At 52.6% G+C, this 21589-nt stretch overlaps 2 protein-coding genes across 2 annotated transcripts in view; one reads left to right on the forward strand and one right to left on the reverse strand.

Moving 5' to 3' along the window:
* Positions 1–6786: 6786 nt before the first annotated feature.
* On the reverse strand, positions 6787–8704 carry SIX6 (SIX homeobox 6). Its single transcript, XM_076343446.1, has 2 exons — positions 8133–8704; positions 6787–6955 (listed from the first exon to the last, which is right to left on the reverse strand). The coding sequence occupies exons 1-2, from the start codon at positions 8702–8704 to the stop codon at positions 6787–6789; spliced, it is 741 nt and encodes a 246-aa protein (XP_076199561.1).
* Positions 8705–20788: 12084 nt separating this feature from the next.
* The window catches only part of C7H14orf39 (chromosome 7 C14orf39 homolog), a 30889-nt gene continuing 30088 nt past the window's right edge, over positions 20789–21589 (forward strand). The window contains exons 1-2 of the mRNA XM_076343447.1: positions 20789–20837; positions 21181–21237. Coding sequence (XP_076199562.1) covers positions 20789–20837; positions 21181–21237 — 106 coding nt within the window. The remainder of the gene's footprint in view (positions 20838–21180; positions 21238–21589) is intronic.

The following is a 21589-nucleotide window of genomic DNA, read 5'->3' on the forward strand; positions in this document are numbered from 1 at the left end:
CCGGCTGCCGACCTGCGCAGGAGCAAGCGCATGAGAAAGTGATTGCAAACCAGGGTAATTTTGAAGAACAACCCACAAAGCCTTCAAATTGACTTGAAAAACAACCTGGCCTGAAGAGCGGTTCCCAATATAAATGCCCTGATAGAGATGGTTACGAGAAGGCTTTTTTTACAGCTTATAGACACAGCAATTTGCTCCTTGAAGAACAGTTGCATGTCCTTGTGTTTCTTTGAAGTGCCTGAAAAACACTGGAACCGTGTGTCCCTATGTGTGACTGGCTTCGCTGTACATTTAATGGGGAATTATCCTACAATATGATGTTCCAGAAGAAGAGCTGTCCTTCTGTCCTTGGCTACCTTGGTGTTACAACCATGTGGTATGAAAGCATTTCAAGAATTGCTTCTGAAGAAGCACATGTATTTCAGTAGGTGAAATTGGGAGGAATGGGGTGTCTTTGTTCTGAATGGAGCCATGGGGTGTCTTTGTTCTGAATGGAGCCACTAATGATCGTTGAAAGAAGATTCAACACAGCAAAAGTCTTCCAGCTGAAAAAAATCATGTCCTGCTCTCCCGTTGTAGAGCTCTCCATTGAAATCAATGGGTCTTGAAAAAGAGAAGGTAGCACTAGAATAAAACTCCCCACTTGTTCTAGTGAAGTCCCAAATAGCGTGTCATTGCGGGTTACTATGGAGTTATTGAATAAAGGCTGAGAAGCTTTTTCTGCTGATCAATACCTGTGTGTGTGGATGCAGACGCAGATCTCAGCAGTGGCTGTGTGTCTCCTGAAGGCTCCCCTCCGAAACCTGCATTCAGCTCATGTGAAGTTTTCTAAGGGATTGAACTTCTAAGACTAGTGCAAATAAGGCATGGGTGCTCAGGACGAATGGATGCTCCTGTGCTGCTCCTACCACTAGATTATGATAACTTCTCTTTTCACATCTTTGCTTTATATCAGACTGCTAACAAATAACCAAAAAAAAAAAAAAAAAAGTATCAAGAGGAACAGCTTTAAATGGAAATAAAGAGATGTGTCTAAATCCTTTAGGCTGTTTGGGATGTCTCAAGTGATTTAGTCTGGCTGTATCTGTACATTAAAACATATGAGGGCACTGAGGTTCATCACTTATCCTATTAAAACGTTAGAAGAGTCCCTGGCACGGGGTTGCCTCAGACCAGGCAGAGCTGTCCCACATGGTCCCTGAGGAACAGCTCAATAGCTAGCACGGGGTGTGGAGCTTTTCCCATTGGCCGTATGGACACAGCCACCCTATTTGGAGGGTGAGAGGGCTGAAAAGCATGGAGCAGGGCCCTCCACCAGCGGGCAGCAGTGCCAGGACATGTCATTTAATAGGGCAGACATGGCAAAGTGGCTGCCTGCTCCATGACAGGTCTCTACTGTGACAATAAAGAGCTAAAACCCTGCCAGATGTTTCCCAGTCAGGAGTCTGTGCTGGATGAAGGCATGCTAGGGGAGAGAGACCACCCCATGAGCCTGGTCTCCATGCGGATACCCTCTCAACAAGGCTGTCCTGGTTGTCTGAGGGTGAGCTGCAAATCTAGATTTTGGGGATAGCAAGCTCCCAGTCTTTTCTGACACCATCTCCATCTTTATTCGGCTTGGGGCAGGCACGGTGGGGAAGAAGTCCTGGAGGTCCCACCAAGCCCCTCCTTGGGCATCTCTGGAGAGGAGACACTTTTCCCTCAGCCATAAGTGGGGAGGGCGCAGATCCCATCCCACACATGCCATGTGCGTGGGTCACGGCAGGGAAGGCCACGGGGGTGGGTTTAGCTCAGCGCTATGGGGCAGTCCTAAGATGCGAGAAAAGCCCCTTTGGTTTTACTTTATACGGTGCGAGAAGAGGCTGTGAGGGGAGAGCACTGGGTGATTGGCACCATTTTTAGGCTTTCTGGGACAGAAACAGTAGAAGCGGTGGTGAGGGCTGATGCCCCGGGGCTGACTCCAGCAGAATGGAGTGGCACCAGGTACTGCTCAGCTAAGTGTAAGGAGACAACTAATGAAGTGTGTAGGGTTGTGTGGCCCTGGTGCCTCTCTTCCACCTCTGGGAAAAGCCAGAGGGGACAAATATGTGAACCCACTTCGCTTTTGTAAGGTTTGAAATTGGAAACTTTCCTCCAAACCGTATTTCTTGCGGGGAAGGTGTGTGCCAGAGAGGTCCATGTCACAGATCAAAAGGTTAAAATGGGCTCTCCAGGGAATTTCTGCATTTTTGGGGGGCTTAGACTGAATGTAGCAAGTGAGGAAGGGAGGGGAGCCATTTCCTAGCCTTTTGCTGGATGTCTTGCAGCCTGTCCTGAAGCAGACGGGAACAGAAATCCAAGGGCTTTATCTGTCACCCCAGTGCTGAGAATAAATGCCGATAGAGTGCAAAGTGCTGTATCCCTCGGGGGATCTAAGATGACATGTGCCTTCCCTTGATTCTCAGCTAGGTCTCGCTCTCGGGGCCCCCCTCAGGGGGGGCACACCAAGGTCAGCCCAGGGTTCGGGCTCCATTGTGGGTGCTGGGGCTGCAGGCTGGCCTTGGGGAGGGGACAGGGGAGAGAACAGGTCAAAGTTTGGCAGCTTCTGCACCCCACAGTGCCCTTTCCCTTTGGCCTCCCACACCTCCATTCTCCCCTCCAGCAAATACATTTGGATCTTCTCCTGGAAAAGAAAGAAAGAACACAAATATAAAAAAGCCAGTGCCCGGCGTTGCTGAGGGGCAGGTACAGACATTGCTGGGGAGTACTACGCTCTCTCTCACGGTATTACCCCTGCATTGGCCAGGGGTAACTGGATCTGTGGTAGAGTCTGATCCTCCCAAGCCTTTAATTGGGTGTGTGAAAGGTCCAAAATGCAGCTCATGCTTCAACCAGCCATGAGATGCACCGTCTTCTTGTCACACAAGGGCGCTTCCGAATGAACCCAGCCTCCTTTCTAACCCCTGCTACCAGCCAGCTCCCAGGCCAGCAAGCCAAAGCAGACCCTTCGTAAGGGAGCCCTCCTAGCCAAGCGGGGTGCTGCTGGTGGTGAAATATTGAATAGCTTTCCAGACATCCACCCTTTTTCTGTTCTGCAAAGAAAGATGCTGTAGTTAGACAAGGGGCAAAAGGCGGTGGCAGAATAATTAGGGAACAGTCGCTTCCTTCTGTGGAATCGGGCTGCGGGACGGAGCCGGGACTAACGCTCCGCAAGGCTCATGCAAACTGGAGCGTGAAGATCGGCGTGCGGGGAGCACCCGCGTGTGCCAGGCAGCAGTTGGGGCAGCGCTCCCAGTCTGGAAAGGCCAGTGTGGCTTTTCCAAGGCTTCTGCATTCCCCAGCCCTCCCTCCACGCCGGTTTCCACTGCAAACAGCAGCAACCCTTCTCTGCAGCACCAGGGCTGGGACAATGCGCCCCGGATAAGTGGGCCTTCTGTCCCCAGCTGCACCGGGGCCAGGCTCTCCCCAACCTGCAAGCTTTTTGCTTTCCTTTTTTTTTTTTTTTTTGCTGTTGCAAAATCAATTTGCGGGCAGCTCACTAATTTTTCCCCCTTGCAAACTTATTAGCTATTCAGCCCCGACGAGCACTCGTAAGCATCCTTTGTCCCAGGGAGGGCTGGAGACCCCTTCATTAGCAGTGATTACTCTGAGCAGTTTGACAGCCTCCCAGCCCGCTTACAAGACTTTCCCATTCAGCCCTGCCCGGGGCTGCCCCGCTTCTCAAAAGAAACGGAAATATTCAAACATTTCTCCCCCCCTCCCCAGCTGAATAGAGGAAAAGCTGTTTCTCTTCTCCGCCCTCCCCATTCACTTCACTTTTGATACAATATTTTCCTTCTTTGTTAAACCGGAGAGAGAGGGGTCAAGGCAGACTTTTTAGCGACCCTTTTCTGAGCGTTTTGTTTAATGTAAATACAAGCTCCCCCCTTCTCCCCCAATTATTATTATTATTATTTTTAAAACAGCCGAAGGCTCGGGAGGGCGACGGCTTGGGCTGGTCTTTAGGAAAAAAAATGCTGAAAATGGCAGGGGAAGGGCATTCCCTTTCAATGCGGGAAGGGAAAGGGCAGAAGGAAAAAAAAGGGGGGGAAAAAAGAGTTTTTCCTCCGTAGGTCTTACCGGTACAGCCAAACGCGGCCGGCGCAGCCCCGCGGCCGCGGCCCCGACCCCGGCCCCTGCGAAGCTCCGGCGGTGAAGAAGCGGGGCTGGGAGATGCTCAACTCTCCTCATCCTCCCAAGCCAAGCGAGCCCGGGGAGCGGGGCTGCTCTTCTCAGGGTGGCTCCGTGCTCCGCTCCCCTCCCCGGCCGCTGTTTCGGAAGGGGTTGATTTGCGCCCTCGCTGAGGCTGGGGGCACGGAGCATCCGCCTGAGGGTCCCTCCACAGCCCACTCGGGTGATCCAGCATCCTTTATACCACTTAAACCCTTGGTCGAAATATTCACGCCGCTGCCTATTGTCCAAATTCCAGCTTGTTTAGTTAGAAAGAAATTCCACGCTATCAGAGGCTGGGCGTATGTGTTCATACAATTCTCCACCTCTCTATATGTCTTTTCGAAAGCTTTAATTCCCCACAATAAGCGCTAGCTACTCTGCCCGCAGAAGCCAATGGAGAAATTGCAATCCGCTTCACCTATTCCCGGGGAAGGAAAGAAAGAACGCGGTGCCTTTCAGCCGATTCCGTTTTAAGGGCGAAAACCGCTTTTGCTCCCCAAAAAACTCCTGGGTGGGAAGCGCTGCCCGCCAGCGAACCCACCAACCCCCAAACCAAGGCAAAAGCCCGCCTCGCTACCTTGCTTTGGGCAGCAAAGCCGGGCTCCTCTTGCACGGCTCTGTCGAGGACAAACCCGGCGGGGTTTAAGAGGCAACAAACCTGGCGCAGGGTTGGGGTGCAAGGTGGGCTCCGTCCCCTCCCGCAGGTGGGTGCCCCCCAAAGGGAGCTGGAACCCCCCGCGCTGCCCCCGCTCCCCGCCCCTGCCACCCGCTGCTCCCGCACTCGCAAAACACAGCTCATTTGCCTCTCCCGACACCCCGAATTACACCCCGCCGGGGAAACAGTTGTTTGTAAATGGACCTAAAAACCAGCTAATAAATACCGGCTACCTGCCCCCTCCCTGTGATGGTCTGTAAGAAAAACCAGCGCACATGCGTTGGGGATGAAACGCAGATTTAGACACCGGCGGTGCCAACGTTTTTCGAGCTTTAAATGCTAATTTAGGCAGAGGGGGAAAAGCCGGTGCCGAGACGGGAATCTGCTTCCCGATAAAAGGCAGCAAGATTGACTTAATCTATCACGGAGCTGAAACGGCCCCTTGGGCCTCCCCGGCCGCCTCCGTGCCTTCGCAGCGGAGCTGGAGCCCAGCAGGAGCCGGGGCATTTCTCGCAGCCGCCGCGGGTTACCTCTGCCCGGCTTCCCCCGGTGCAAGGCTTCGCCTGCTAAATAAAACGAGCCGAGCAATCAGCTTACCGGGGAGGCATCTCTCTGAGGACAGGGAAGTAAACGCGATGAGACCGAGCAGACAAAAAAAGCACAGCTCAGGCGATTTAAAGATCAATGTCAAATTGTATAATATAAAATCCTTCTGCTGGGGGAAAAAGCTTAGCGCGCTCCTTAGACCTGGAGTTTGGTCTCCTCCAGCAAAACCGCCGCCAAACAAAGCGAGGGAGGCGGATGGTGGGGACAGCCCCTGGCACATCGCAGGGGCCGGGATTTGGGGTTATTTCGCTCCCGGTCCGGCCCTTCCCGGGCAGGGAGGGCTGTTAAGTCCCCATCTTCTCCTTGCATTTGCCAGGTGAGGGAGGAAGCTTGGTTTCCCCGGCTGGGCTGTCCCCAGCCATTTCTCTCCCTTTTTCTTCCCGCCCCCCCCTTTCCTTTTTCCTCGTCCCTGTCCGAAAATTCGCCGCCGATAATCCCAAAAGCCTCAGCCCCTGGGAGAGGAGAAGCTGCGGCGATGCCTTCTCCTTCCCTTCCCCGGGCACCCGCATCCTCCGCCAGCCCCGGCCCCGCTCCCCCCGCCTCATCCCGGCTCCCCCCGGCTCCCTGCCTTGCAAAGACATCACCCCCGGTCCCGGGGACCCGGCTATTTTGGTTCTTGCCGAGCCGATGCTGAAATACCCGTGGCCTCGGAGATCTGCTCTGGCTTGAGACCGACACCGTCATTTCAAAGCAGATGCGAGGGTCGTTCACCAAATATTTTATTATGGTTTTAGGCTGCTTCATACAGTTTCGTCCTGCACATGCTCTACAAGTCACCTGTGCACATAGAGAACAAGCCAAAAATAATAATAATTAATAATAATAATAATAATAATAATAGAAAAAATCTACCATAGCAATCCCTTAAATAAGTAAATAAACATTATATATATATATATAAAAACCCTTTAAAGTAAAGCAAAACCCAACCAAAAGAACAGCGTCTTTTCAACATGAAACACCCCCGCGGGATAAGGGCAGGCGCTCAGACATTTTGCAACTTGGCATTCGGTTGCTTTGTTGTTGTTTGTTTTTTTTCTTTAACGTTTTGTGGGCTTTCTTTAAATTTTAATTTTTTTTTTTTTAGACATCAATTCTGCAAATCCTTCGAAATAAAGGCGACAACGATTTTTATCACGTTTTTTAATGCAGTCTGCCGCGGGGCTGGGAGGGAGGCGCGGGCGGGCGGCGTGTGGCCGGGGAGCGCCCGGTACCCCGGGTTTGGCCACCGCGGCCGGGCGATTGCAAGCCCCGCTGCTCCGGCCGTGTCGGCAGGCAGGCAGGCACCGGTTAGCTGGACCTCCCGCTTCCCCCGGTTTGTCACGGCGGTGGTGTCAGATGTCACATTCACTGTCGCTGGATGTGATGGAGATGGCGGAGGTGGCCGCTTTGCTGGAAAGGCTGGCCGCGGGGCTGGAGGCGGCCCCCACCGCCTCCCCGCCGCTCTCCTCCTCCGCTTGCAGCGAGCGCACCGAGCCCTGCGTTAGGACCTGCTGCTGTAGCCTGCAAGGAACCGGCACACACAGCATCACCGCCCGGCCCTCCGCGCCCCGGGGACCCGCCGACAGCCCCCCGCTTCCCCCCCAGGGACTCCCCCGACCGGCAACCCCAGGCCGCTGCCCCCACTTCCAGCTCACACCAGTTATCCCAGTCTGGCGGCTCTGCCTGAGAGACTGGGTGCCCACCCCAGGGCCAGCCCCGCTTCTCGGCCGGCACACCCGGGGGGCGGCTGTCGTCGCCCCCCCTCCCGCAGCCTGTCCCCAAACCGGGACTCATCCGAGGGGTCGGTCATTCCCTGAGGCATCTCCCGGGCGGCGGTTCCCCTCCGGCAGCCCTTACATCTTCCCTCTCAGCCGATGAAAAAGGGGCTGCGGTGGCGGCACCCGTTCCCCCGACGTGCGGCCGCCCGGCTGTGCGCAGTGGCCGGCGGAGTGAGGAACGGACACCCCCTCCGGGGCTCCGGGACAGGAGATAACGGGGGGACTCTGCTCCCTTCCCCGCTTCCCGGGGCGTCTGCTTGTGCCGCTAGTGTCGGGGTAACACCGCGCATTCAGAGCCGCGATTTTGTTCTTAAAAAAAAAAAAAAAAAAGCGGGGGGCGGGGAGGAGAAGAGAATTAAGAAAAATATCCCAAGAAACGTTCCTGGCTGGCTCCGGCGGAGGTTTAGGGCAAGGCGGCTCTCTGCAAACGAGCAGGGCCCGCAGAGGGGCATTGCCGGCTCTGCTCCAGACGGATGTATACGAAATAGGTTTCTATATGTCCGGGCAAAACTTTGAAGGCGGGTTTCTCCCCGCTTAGCCGCTGAGTGCGGCCCTTTCTGCCGCCAGGTCCTGCCGGGGTCACGGCAGCTTCGCCAGCCGCGCTGCCCGGGCGGTCTCTCTCCCTCTCCCCCGCCCCGCTCCCCGAAGAGCGGCCAAGGGGGAGCCCGGGCGGGGACCCTCCCCTATTCAAAATAAACAAACAAACAAATTAATTAAAAGACGTAGAGTTTTCCCGCTGCTCCTACTTTATCTCGCCGCATTTCCCGGGGAGAAACTTCCCGGGCTCGTCTCCCTGTCCCCCGAGGCGGGGCTCGCCGGCAGCCTCGCACCGGCCCCCCCAGCCCCCCGGCCTCGGCGGGCGGGGGCGAAGCGTCCCTAAGGGGGGGGCCTGTGCCCCGACGGGACGGGCAGCACCTTACCTGTTCTTAGCGGCTGCTGCCCTGTCCCTTTGCCTGCGGTTTTTGAACCAGTTGCCCACTTGCGTGGGGGTAAGTCCCGTGGCCTGAGCCAGTTCCCGCTTTTTGCTGGGGTTGGGGTAAGGGTCCTGCAGGTACCACTCCCGCAGCAAATGCCTCGTCCGCTCCTTGAAGCAATGTGTCTTCTGCTCGCCGTCCCAGATGGTGCGGGGCAGCGGGAACTTCTTCCTCACCCGGTACTTGTCCACCGGCCCCAGGGGTCGGCCCCGCAGCTTCTCCGCCTCCTGGTAATGCGCTTCCAGCCAGAGGGCTTGCAGTTTGGCGTGGGACTCCTTGGTGAACTTGTGGTTCTCCAGGATGTGGTAGAGCTCCCGGTAGTTCCCCGTGTGGAAGGCCACGATGGCCCGGGCTCTCAGCACCGACTCGTTCTTGTTCAGGGCCTCGCAGGCCGCGGGGGCCACGGGCAGGGACCAGAGGAAGCGCCCCAGGCGCTCGATGTCCCCGCTCTCCTCCAGGGTCTCGCATACCCCGGCCACCTGCTGCGGGCTGAAATTGAGGATGGGCAGCTGGAACATGGAGGCGACGCCGGGCTCCGCTCCGCGCTCCGCGCACCCCCGGCGATGCCTGCCGCCGCCGCGCACACCCCCGCGGCGGGGAAGCGGCCAGCGGCCCCGGCGGCCGCCCCTCGCTCCGCTTCTGCCTCCTCCGGCGCCGGCGGAGCTGCCGCGGGAGGGACGGCGGAGGGCGGAGAGGCGATGGGGAGCGCTCGGCGGCTCCGGCGACTGGGGGCGGTGGGCAGGGGCGAGGCGGAGAAGGATGGAGCAGGGGGGAGGGCGGGCGTGGGGGGAGGGAGGGAAGGGAAAGAAAGAAAAAAAAAAAAAACAAGGAAAAAAAAGATAAAGGAAAAAAGAAAAGGCACAAGCCCAGCTCCGCGCCGCCGCCGCGCTGCTGCGGGAGCGGCTGATTTGCTGCCGGCCTCGGCAGATTGGCTCCCGGGTTTCCATGGCGGGGCTGCCACTCACTGTCAGCCGCTGCCAATCACGGCGGAAGGCCCCGCGCCGCCGGCCGGCAGCACCTCCCCGCCCCGGCTCCCCGCCCCGCTCCCCGGGGCGCCCCGTCCCGTCCCGCTCCCCGGGGGCCGCGCCGCCGCCGCCGCCCTGCCCCTCCGCTCCGGGCAGGGGCAGAGGCAGAGCAGCTCACCCGCCCCGGGAGCGGCAGGCTGCAAGGCGGAGGAGGGGGACACCCCGCACCCGCTGCGGTTTGCCGCCGGAAAGTTGGAGGGAGCAGCCCCCGCGATGGGATGGCCGGGACGCCCCTACACCCTCCCCGGTAAAGCTGTGGGGTCCGGCCCGGTGCTGCACGCACAGAGCTCGGCGCACCCGGGGTCGGGGAGGGTGGTAAGGCAGGGCCGAGAAATCAGATAAAAACCGGCTGCGTAACAGTGACAGCGATGCTGGGAGTGTCAGTGACAATGGATGCAGCGGGAAGACCGCAAGAAGAGCCGGGATTTAGGGAAAAACTCTCCCCCTTCCCCCTGTAGGTCACTTCCCATCTCTGTTAAGACGAGGAATTGTCTGAAAGAGCCCAGCGCCCTTCTCCGTTCAACTAGAGCTTCATAATTTTTATTTTTGGGGTTTTTTTTACATTTTAAACCTTATTGTTTTCGGCTGAATGGCCCTGAACAGACTCCGAGAATAGTCGCGGGGAGTGAGAAGTCATTTGTAGGTCAGGACAGCGACTTAAAGCAGATTTCAGGAATCTTCTGAAATATTGATCACCTCCTAGTAATCATTCCCGGCGGGTTTTTCCTCCCCGCGCCCCGAGCGAGCGACCGCGGGGCTGGGGGCGAGGTGGGCGCCCGGCCGCCCCTTCGGAGGAGCGGGGCAACCTCCAGCCGTCTCGGGGCAGGAACGAAATCACTTTCGGAGCTGTGAGGACACGCTTTGTTTTCTGGAGAGAAGGGGGGGTGTGTGTAAAAAAATCAAGAAGCCGCTCTTTATTCTACACACAGCTGCTCAGTGGCAATTTCTTCCCGGGCACATTAGGGACCGTGCTCGGAAAGGCAGCATATATTCTGAATTAAGCTCAATATGTTCTCTCCTCTGCTCTCTGCAATGCATTGTTTTTTCTAGAACGCTTGTCAAAGAAATGCCTTCTTAATATGATATCTTCTTGTTGTCTCTTTCCCCCTCCTCTTTTCTTCTTTATTTTTTTTTCTTATTGTTTTTTGTTTTCCTGTCTTCCCTTCTTTAAGAAAGCTCCTTTGCTAGTTGCCCGTAGACCGAAATTAAACAGATTTACATTTTCTCCAATCATTTCTCCGCAGAAATGGAGCTGGACTGGGGCTCGCCGTCTTTTCTTTAGTATCAAGTACAATTTGTCTTTTGCTTGTGAAGATTTGGTAAATCAGAAGGCAGATAGATAGCGCAGATGGTCGGAGGTGTCGGGTCAGATTATGGTACGCCTCAGTACAGTGCTAAGCTCATTCTGACGGAAAACCCTGATATTATTTTCACAGATCTACACAGTTCACTTGAAAAAAACCCTTCGAGCCATTTACATCATTTATGTGAGGCTCACAGCTAGCGGGATGGAAAAGCTTTCAATACTGCTCATTTTCATAAAACCCGACGGAGCTGGGGAGGCATAAAAGCACTCACAAAACTCCCGAGTTCGGAGACACTCCACAGAAACTTAAAAAATAAAAGGGGAGACTCTTCGGCTTTACTTTACAGACCCAGGTTTGATTTGCCGATCCGCTTAGGGAAAGAAAAAAAAACCAAACAAACAAAGAAGAAGAAAATATCATCTATAAATATTGCTGAGGGAGAGTCCCCTTCCACCCCGTCCCTGCCCTCTCCACCAGCAGCCCCCGAAAGCATCCCGGGACAGGGACTGATGGAGAAAAACCTCTGCTTTGAGAGAGGTGGAAGGGTGGAAAGCCTGCGGGAGTGGGTAGCTAATTCAGACCGGCCAGGTGATGATGATGATGATTGCTAATATTACTGTAGGTCTTTCTTTTTCTTTTTTTTTTTTTTTTTTTTTTAAAGCATGCACATGATCTGGCGAGGGAGTTACTGGGCTGCAGCCTAATGACCATGAACAGAGCGAGACAGGCTCCATAATGAAAGCCAGGACTGTAGGCTAAAGAAATGAATCCTCATTAGGAGCAGCTAGAGCAGCTCGCAGGGGCGAGGGGCTGTCCCCCAGGTCCCCAGCCTTTGTTCCCCAGAAACCGGCCCGGACGGGGAGATGCTGGCATCTCTGCCGGGAGGGGAGAGGAAGAGAAGGAAAAGGCAACACCGAAATGGACCCAGGAACCCTGTGTTAACCATTTAAAGGGTGACCCGAGGGGGAAAATCAGCCCAGGCCCAGCAGCTCTGCGCCCTCTCCAGCTGTGAACGCTGGGCGCTGTATTTGGGAAGTGGCACCGTCCGGGGGGAACCGGCTTGTCCCCGGCTGGGGAAGGACCTGGGGGATCCTTGCTCTGTGCCACCAGCGCCGACAGAGAGAGATCAGCTCCAAGGGGGGCCCTCCGTCCCTTTCCCACTCCCTCAGGCGTTTTATCCGTGGCCGGGACCCCGGCAGGTTTCCCCCCGCCCCGTCCCTCCGGAGGAGCTTTCCCGCCCGGCCGGGCTGGGCTTTGCCTCCGCAGCGCGACCGGGGATCGACCCCCATCCCCGTTGGACCCGGTGCCGCGTCCAGGAGAGGCTCCCCGGGAAAGCACAGGGTCTGGGGTGCCCAGGCTCCTGGCTCAGCCCCCGTGTCTCATTAGAGCTGCCTGCGAGCCCCGGTGTGCACTCGGGCGTGTCCGCTTCGTTTCTGCTTTCCCTCCCCCCTTTTTCTTCTCCACCCCCTCGGCCTCCCCCCCCTCCCCCCCCCCCAGTATAATAGGGACACTACTCGTGATGTTAATAGCCCGCAATGATAACTACCTTAATTTAGGTCACGGCTCTCACCCTTGCTACAGGTAGAGTGAGGAGTTACCCCTGCAGAGATGAACCCATTGGAGAACGAGGAATAAACCAGCACGTTAAAAAAGATTACTCAAAAATACTGCCAGCAATCCATATCGGCCCGACGGCCTGCACCGACACGGTGTGCCCTCTGGCCTACGGACACGGCATCCCCCCCAGAGCCTTAAAGCAAAAATATGCTGAGCAACATGTCTATACGCCTTTATATCAGCAGTTACCAGCTATCCTGGGTCCCAGAATTGCAGTCTCTGGGGATTATTTATCCAGGCAGGGTTTCCAAACGCAGCAGAGGTGCGAATACATTTTTTTAAAGCTTTGATTGGCGTTAAGTATTGCATTAATAAAATACCCCCGGGAACGAGAAGCCCCACTTTAAAGGTCTCGGTAGGATTGCCGGAGACGTGGGAGTTCATTAAGTGATGCTAACCGAGTCTGCAGCGTCGGCTGGGAGAACCGGAGTGCGGACGGTCCCTCGGGCGGGTACCTGGGAAATCAGCCGGGAATTTTTTGGCCTTGGATCGGTATTGGCAGGACCCGGCCTGGTGCCGGGGAGCGCTCCGGGTCGGGCAGGGCACTGGCACCGGCTCCCAGCCCTCAGCCCGGCTGGCTTTTACCCCGCTCCCCCGGAGGAGGCAGGAGGGATGCTCAGCCGGACGAGAGTGCCCGCTGTCGCTTATAGAAAAGGTTACTGAAAATGTCAGCCCCTCCGGGGACCGGGTCCGGGGTTTTCGGGAGCGTTTCCCACCGAGCCACCCGGGAGCTTTGGTGGAGGGAGGACCTCAAGCTCAGGATGATGTGGTGGGGCACGCTTGGTAGGGAAAAGACCTGTGTTTCGTGTGCTTGCCTTTTTATTTTTGAGAGTGCCGTAATTGTTGAAATAGTAGCTACCGATCGCTCCATTTCTTCCTAAAAAGAGTTAATGTTTAAAGCTGCAGTCTGCTTAATATTAGGGAGAGTGTGCAGGTTGGATCCTCACTTAAATTACTGATAACCGTCGAAAGCACCGAAGAGTCCCTAAAATGCTGCCGGACCGACGGAGATGTTCACCCACTTTCCACTCTCAGACCACGTATTCATTAAATCTTTGTCCTTCGGCGTATCATTTAGGTTACCTGTAATACGAAGTATCAGACCACGGCTGGTATATTTGATGTTAGAATAAAGAAGCACTGAAAACTCAAAAAAGTGAATTATTTTGAGACTGGTAAGGAAAGACCTTCCTTGTACAGGGCCCTGGTCAAGGCCACGGCTGCAGGCAGAAAGGATCTACCGCCCAAGATTTATCTTCAAATTTCTTTAGGGTGTAGCTATGGGCCCGGTTTCAAAGTCCCCGATCCATCGGGATTTATTTGGCTGCTGCCTTTACCTGCAGGTAATACACACAGCACCAAATCTCCTTTTTAACCGAGGTGTGTTCACATAAAATCTTCACCCGGTTTCCATCAGGGTTTTCACTGAAAATTCCAACGAAAGCAATCAAACAAAACCCCAAAGTATTCAAATAAATCTAGAAGTTTTTGACCATGCAGGTGGGTTTTTTTCCCCAATAAGTCCTCTTTTCTTTTCTTTTCTTTTCTTTTTTTTTACCTTTTTTTTACCTTCTTTTTTTCCCATGGGAAGTGGTCCTTTGGGAAAAGAAGGCGTTCTTGCGGCTCCCTTCCCGTGGGAGGCGGGGAACTGAGAGCAGGAGTCGTATGGAAAACTACTTCGTCTCTACGGAAATGCAAAAATAAGTCCTTCAAATATTACATCTTCTCCCAGGATGCGGACAAGGGCTGTCACGAAAACACTTATTTCGCAGAAAGCAGGAATGGGGACAATTCGCGTGTTTGGGGGAGGGTGAAGAACCAGGATTAGATACCCTGGGATAGCGTAATGTCTAAATGCTTCTGGGGCTGAATGTACGGGCCTGAGTCCAGGAGAAACACTGTGTCGCGGCTGGTCTGGGCACTGGCACTGAGCTGGGCTCCAGCCCTTACCGGAGGTTGCTCTCTGCGGACGAAGGCTGCTCGGGAATTGGGGTCCCTAGTTTCTGGCGAGGGAGGTCCTCCGCAGCTTTGGGAGCCCTGTGGGAGTCAGCAGCATCACGCCTAGGCCAGTCCAGCTCCCGGTCCAGCTCCCTGGCACCACCCCGGGCTTGGAAACGGGATTGGGGCCACCGCACCCAAGCAGCCCACTGCCTGGGCTCCGGCATTCACGGTGCTGCTTCAGGGAGCAAGTTTATCCCAGAGCAGCCGCATGAGGACGGGAATCGTCCATCCCTTACTTCGAGAAATTGCCATGCCTCTTTTTTTTCTCTTTTTTTCCGAAAGATAACGACTAGGAGGTCCCTTAACCTTCCCGAATTTTAAGGGCCAGTACTTCAGCCTCTCCGCGTTACCTGCTCATCGCCTTTCTGAGCTAGTTACTCAGGTTGAGAGAAAGGCACTTGTTTGGGACACGTTTATCCTGTCCCTGTCGCTCTCCAGCTGTGATCGCTTCCCCCCTGTGTCTCCGAAAGACTGCAGGGACCCCGTTTCCCGCCTGTCGTTACACCCCCGTGCGAGTTCAGGCACCGGCCACCCTCCCTCTGCGGGAGGACAGCCAGGGGAGGCTCAAGGAGCACATGGCAACGACGCTTCCCTGCTTTCTCTGGGGGGATTTGGCGGGGGTGTCCCTAGAGATCTTCCCAAACTCGATCCCAGGTGCTGCTAGGGGCACTGGGCGCACAGGGTGCCCTGTCCGCTCTGCGGGGAAGGTCCTGGGTTCCTTTGCCCTCTCCATCAGCTGGAGGAGGCGGCGAGCGGAGCGCTGAGGAGAGCCCGCCGAAAGGAGAGGAGAGGGGCATGGAGAAAGCGGAGCCCACCGAGAGGCAGTGCCGGGGCTCGCCGCTAACCGAGTGACGGGCCTGGGGGTCTGCCAGCGGGGGGGGGGGGGGAGCGGGTTTTGGAGCCCTTTCTGAGCCCTGAATTGACCATATCTCTTTCCAGAGGAATGCAACTCATTCATCACTGAGTAGAGATGATACTACGAAAGAGTCCTTCCTGCTTGCCGGCTGGTAATGAAAGTAGTTGTTTATGGCTTTGAGGTTGCTTTTTTTAGAGGAATGCTATTGGGAAGCAAGGCAAAACAAACAAGGCGGAACCAGCGGGACACAAAGCCTGCAGCTGCAGAAACCGTTTTTTGGTGGGTGCCACAGCGACAACCTCGGGTCGGGAGTCCTTGTAATAAATAGAAGGGCTAAAGGAGCTCCCAGGCCCTGAACAACCCCAGTGGGGACCAGCTCTTGACAGTCCTGAGAGGGAATTAACCGGGAAGTCCCCGCTGCTTTATCCGAAGCCTGTTGAAATGACGGACGACGTTCCGGGTGAGCTCGGGTCCCTGGATCTGTGGGAACCCCAGCCTCCCTTGACATCGCTGCTTAAATTACCGGGACACCGGGAGGTGCTAATGAGCATCACTGAAGTTATCTGCTACTCTGCCATTAAATTCCTATTTCTAGAAGTTTGGGGGGGGTCTTTAAGGTAATTGCTTCAGGCAGGACAAAGCTTTGGAGCGATTTCTCCTTGGGTTTTATTTAATGATTTGGGAAGAGGGGTTGCAAAGCAGCAATTGCGGAGGCTCTAGGGGCATCTCGGAATTAAAGTGTCCCTGGGGAGCCGGGCAGGGAGGCGGGTCTCGCCCTCCGGGACAGGCAGGGAGAGGAGGTGGGTGGTGGGAGCAGCACGGAGATGCTCTTGGAAAGGACGGAGCCTCGCCGCCGGCGGGGTGCACAAAGCAGAGGCCGCAGACGTGTGGCTTCCAAAAGAACATGCCGTTTTCCACTTGTCTCTCTCTCTTTTCTTTCCCCTCCTTCATCTCTGACCTGAAGCCAGGTAGGTCAGCTATTTCTCTTTGAAGCTGCATTTCTTGTTGGTTGAATTGACTCTTCTGAAAGCAGCACCGCATCTGACCCACACCCGTGCTGCGGGTGGCAGAAATAGTTTTCTGCTCGTTTCTTCTGTCCTGTTTTTATTTTCGCTGTCCTTTCTTCTTTCATCAGCCATGCTGATGTCTTTTTTTTCCCCTCCACCCCGTGCCCCCCCATCTCATTTGTTTTCCTTTGCTTATTGATAGTCTTAAATCCATCCTCTGCCTCAGTAATCTCAACAGCGAGGAAAAAACAACCCCGTTGCTACCGCAGTTTGGAGGGAAGTATCATGTTCCCAGTTTCTTCCGTGCCCGGGCTATGCATTTTTGCCTTGTAACGCTGCACATCAATAAATAAATAAACGCACACAATTTTGTTAGCGCAGCTTGTGCTGAGGCGAGCGGCGAAGCTGCCGTGCGCGTCAGAGCTGCCGGGGCTGGTGGCATCCCCCAGCACCTTCAATGTAAAGCACTGTTCCAGGATGTGAAGTGTGATACTTTAATGCGTTTTTAAACTGTCAGGGGGCTGGGCCGCTCCTTCGGACGTGAGGTATGGAGGGAAGAAGGCTTTATGCGATCGCTACACCCGCCCCTCCCTCCCCTCCCCAGCTGGGTCAGCAACACGCGTGGGACCCGGAGGGTGAACAAAGCAAGTTACACGCTGCAGCCTCTTCTTTTTTGCGTTACATCCCGGTGTGCGTGTGTGTGTGTGTTTAAGCCCCCAGCACGTTTCCAGGAGATGCCCCGTTTCGGCGGCGCTGCCTTCTCTCCCCGGCGGCCGCCCGGCTCCCGCCCGCCTGCGCGCTCTCCCCGGTAGATGGAGCATCCTCATCACTTTTCACCCACGGCCAGCGCCGCTGGTTCGGCCCGCCGCCCCGAAGCCCTCGGAAATGTTGATCTTTCCTTCGTAACTCTCACTGTTAAGGCAAACGGGTGTTTTTTGGGGGAACACGCAGCCCGCTGATGCGCCCCCGAGGAAGCGGAGGGCTGCAGCCCCTGGCGATGGGCGGCGGGCCCCGCCAAGCGCTGCTTGTTGACCTGCTCGCAAAATGGCCTCGGCCCCTTCTCCCGGCAGGTGAAGCTGCTCCAGGTTTCCCAGCGGAAAGCCCGACCGCCGGCAGCTGCCACCCTCGCCCCCACCCGCCCCCGGCAAGGAGGGCGGCGAGGAGGTGACACCTGCCGCCCTCTCCGCACCATTTGACGGGGCTGAGCTGCCCGTTCCGCCACGCAGGAGGCCGTTGCTCCAGCCCGACGCCTCTCCCCTCCCTCCGCCCAGGGACGCGGGGGGCTGCCCGGCCATTTTCCCGCCTCACGGCGGCGGGGGGCGCGGGCAGCGGCCAGCTGTGAGGGAGAGCGACGAGGCGGTGTCGGTCCCCGTGGGGGCTGGAGTGGGCTCTTCTTCGGGGTGCGGGGCTCCTCCCGGGGTAGGTTGGCGGCGGCACTGGGCCGCCCATGTTACCCTCCGGGACGGCGGGGACGAAGCTGACGGAGCGGGGCGGTGGCCCTGCTGCGGCCCCCTCTGCCTGGCGGCCCTGGGTGAGGCCCTGGACGGCTGTAATAGCTGCACCTTCAGACGGTGCAGAGCCAGCACGTCCTGGTCACTTTCCGAGCGTTGGTGGCCGCCCAAAATGAAGAGAGGTCACCTGGCCGCCCCGGCCCCGTCACCCCTCTCCGCAGGGGCGGACCCGCTCCCCTTCTCTTGCGCCGCCATTTTGTGGCACTTATCCGCAGCCCCTGTGGTATCCCACAGGATGGTTTTTTTCCCCTACCACTTTGACAAAAATCGGTTTAATTTTTAAATTCCAGGAGTTTAGGGAATAATCTGCAGCGATATCCTTTTGTTTGGTATGTGCCCGACTAAGTAAAATGTGACAATGTTTGACTGTGGGGACATGACAGACACGTCGGTAATGAGTATTGAAGGCACAGTACATAATGCATGGTGGCAATGCTCTTTAAAACATAAGTATTAGAAACAGGGACTTCATAATTGAAGAGCCCTACAATTATGTTAACTCAGATGTAATAACTAGAATTGTCACCAGTCAGGAAAGGGCTTCGATGTTGTTAGAAACACTGAAAACAGCAGCGGGTTTTGAAAAAGATGGCACGTCGTCACCTTGAATGCAGGGTTCAAGTCTCCTCACAGGGTTCCTAAAACAGTGTTGCAGAAGAGGGGCAGAGGAAGATAAACAGCACGATGAGAGGCACAGGTTTTTTTAACAGAGATAAAAAGTTAGTCTAGAAATGTGGACTCTCTTAAATTTCAAGAAGAATCAAATAACCAGTCACTTAATAGAGCCTTAAACAGTAATGAATAGCACAGGAGAAATACAGCTTGCTCTCAAAAGAGCCCTGCTGGAATGAAAAATACTTAAAGCCAACAGAAATTAATACTCTTGCACAGCTGACAATGGGTAGAATTGAGCATTTGATTTTAAGGAAGAAATTTACCTCATAGATTATGGGTATTTTTCACCTTTTAATGAATAACCTAGAAATGGCCGTTGGTAGATGGGATATGAAGCTATTGCTGTAACTCTGCTATGAGAAGTGGCATTAATGTTAGTGTTATGATAACGGCTAGAGACTCCATCAGGCAGTTTGTTTGTGATGTCTGCACGCAATACAATCTTGTAATACGCAAAACTTTATTGCCACAATTGAATTGCATATAATTACATCAATGTGGTACAAAAATGCAAGATGCATAGTAATATTTTTCTTCTGGCAGCGTTCTGAATAGCACCATTAGAAACAATATAGGCAGTTTGAAGCTGTTTTACCCATTGCTGTGCATTACATATTTCTCTTTAACAAAAATAACAGCCCCATCTGAGAACATCCTCTGAATTTGTCATCCAGAGTTGGCTAATGGTGCAATGCTACTTTTCTCCAGTAGGAACAAGAATCAGTCTTTACTACAGTCACATCCTGGAAGTCATCAACTGTCCAATATTTAGATGTCTTTTGTTTCAGGCTGGTGTTAATTACTGTTCTTAAAAACTACAAGCATCCTATAGATTACCAGTGCAATTGACTCTCTCAGCCCTTTCTACTAGTGACACATGTATTCTCTTAATTCACAACACAGAATAGCATTTGTCATTTACAGTTATGTTACTTCATTTTAACAGTATCCAGAATAGCAGGTATTATACATATGCATGCTTTCAGAAGCACTGTCATTTTCTGCAATTTTACCCTTTACATAAATTGTATTGTAAAATTACAGAAAAAAAAATTAAGCAGTCACTTTAGTTCTGTTTCTCTCTTCTACAAAAACATTCAAAAGATAAAATTAATCGTAACTGTCTTAGTGACTAGATGATAGAATAGTATGTATCTTAATAATACGTGGCTGTACAGTCTGCTCTATTGGTGAACTTTGTGTTGTGATTTATAAACCAATGAATAGAAATTCTTTGCTGTTTAAAGTAATGTTTGTGTTTTTTATTTTGCATTCATCTGTGTACCTTGTCTGAACGCCCCAATGTCTTGCAGTTTTTATGGGAACTGTCAGGGAAACAACTAACAAACATGGTTAAACTGTTTCTAGAGAACAGATTTTTAATATATGCTCCAAACTAATTTTTGCATCCAAAGGAATTGCTTAGGATTTTCTTTCATGTCGTGTAAAGGCAAAAATATTCTGTATTGACCTGTGGCTTGAGGTAGTGTTTCTTAGTATTTTTCTTAGTATTTTCAGAAGATGTTTTGTTTGCTATCTTAAGTGTTTCCAGGCACTAGGAACTAGGTTTCCAAGCTTTTAAATAGATTTGGTAAAACTATTATCTCTTTGTCAGAGTTTTTGTCACAGCCTATACTAATCCAGTCACTTGGATTAGGTGTTCTGATTCTCACTTAACTATTAGGCAAATTCATTTCTGTCGAACATCCAGCATTTTAAATGCTCCCCACACCCCTTCCCGTTTCCACTGTCTCAGTGCTACAGTATATAGCCTTAATGCCACTTTAGTTAAATTCTGCAGTTGTTTTCTATTCCACTTTATCCCGGATTAGGATCTCATCACCAATTTGTTGTGGCTTTACTTTTTACACAGTACTAAGGGTATGGGGAAGCCATTGTGGGACAGTTAAGTACCAGATAACTTTGCTTAATGTTAAGTATGTCAGAGCTAACTAGCTGTATTCAGTACATTCTGATAAAATGGTGATTGCATCATTTTTAGACTACATGACTCCCAAACTGTTTAAAAACCCATAACTGAATTTCTGCACATAACACCACTATGCAAACAGGAGAATGGATTTGTAATAATCTGCTTCCCATTGCATGTGAGTTCTGTCTTTAATCACACGCATATACTTTCTGATTTAAATGTACTTTGCAATTACTACGGGAGGAGCGTACAGGATGGATAAGTAGCTTTTCCATTACCAGCATTGCAGTCGACAGGCTTAGTAAACCAGCTGGAGTAGAGGCTACACATTTTGTACACAAGCATCTTTTCTTGCATTCTTCATGCCCTCTGAGAACATTAAGCCTCTCAAAGATAGAACTGCTCCAGGAACAAAGCTTTACCTAAATGATACACCTCCTTTTTTCCTAACTGTGATTTAGACTTTCAATGTGTCCATTACCACTATCAGTGAGAAATTTGATTCCATTAAAGTGGTTTAGATATTAATTCAAATGCAGTTAAAGCTTTTTTTCTCCCTTTTATCTTAAAATGCATAGTATTGTCTTGCAATTTTGACTTGTTTATTGTATCAATAAAGCTTTTGACTGTGTAAATCCTTGAATTGCATTTTTCTTTTGTAGTTTACACAATGAGTGACAGGCTTTTGAACAACTTAGACAAACTTCTGCTCGAGTTTGGTAGGTCATTATATAATATATTTTTTAATTAATAATTACTAATGCAGTACATATAGTGATGTTTTCTGCTTTAAACTGTTATATTAACTTCAAAGAAATTTATAATATTAAGGTTTTGATGTTTGCCTACATAATGTTTTGTTAGCTGTGAGGTTATGGAGAGCGGTATTAACAGCTATTTACTAGTAAAATTGCTATTTAGATATTTTGTTAAAATCTTTGTTAATCAGTGTTTGTGCAATTAATGCTGCACAGCATCCATTTGTTTGACAGCTCAACTCATATATGTATATGTGTATATATATGTATATCTTATATGAAAAGTTGTTTATTTTCTTCTTAGTTTTCCAGCTAGAACAAACTTCTTATGCTAAGGAACATGTGAATCAACAGATAAATTGTGAGTAGTGATAAATTATCATTTTATTAGACATTGAACACACTGCTTTTGTTTCATTAGTCCTGGTACATGGTCTGTGTTTCAGGGGCGGAAGCAAGCCGAATAATGAAAGCTGTCCCGTGTCCTGCTCTCACCCTACCTCATCTTTTGCCATCAATACTTGCTCATTCTCCCTAGCAGACTTTGCTTTTGCTTGCGACTTTCAGCTAATGCTGTTCAGCTGTCTCATGGACAGCCAGTTTCATGCTGCGCCATTTCCTGCTCTTACTCTGTAGCTCCTCACAGTCACTGGCAGTTCTTTGATTCAGCTGTGCTTGCTCAATACATCTGCCACTTGCCTCCCTTTCTTTCT

This window comes from Aptenodytes patagonicus, chromosome 7, assembly GCF_965638725.1.
Source record: "Aptenodytes patagonicus chromosome 7, bAptPat1.pri.cur, whole genome shotgun sequence".
NCBI classification, from domain to species: Eukaryota; Metazoa; Chordata; class Aves; order Sphenisciformes; family Spheniscidae; genus Aptenodytes; species Aptenodytes patagonicus.

What these genes read in the sequence shown, in the direction of transcription:
- SIX6 (XM_076343446.1), bottom strand. Translation starts at nt 8,704, where the DNA reads ATGTTCCAGCTGCCCATCCTCAATTTCAGCCCGCAGCAGGTGGCCGGG. An exon ending in GCAGCAGCCGCTAAGAACAG is followed by an intron (nt 6,956 to 8,132) that starts GTAAGGTGCTGC and finishes GGTTCCTTGCAG; the next exon opens with GCTACAGCAGCAGGTCCTAA.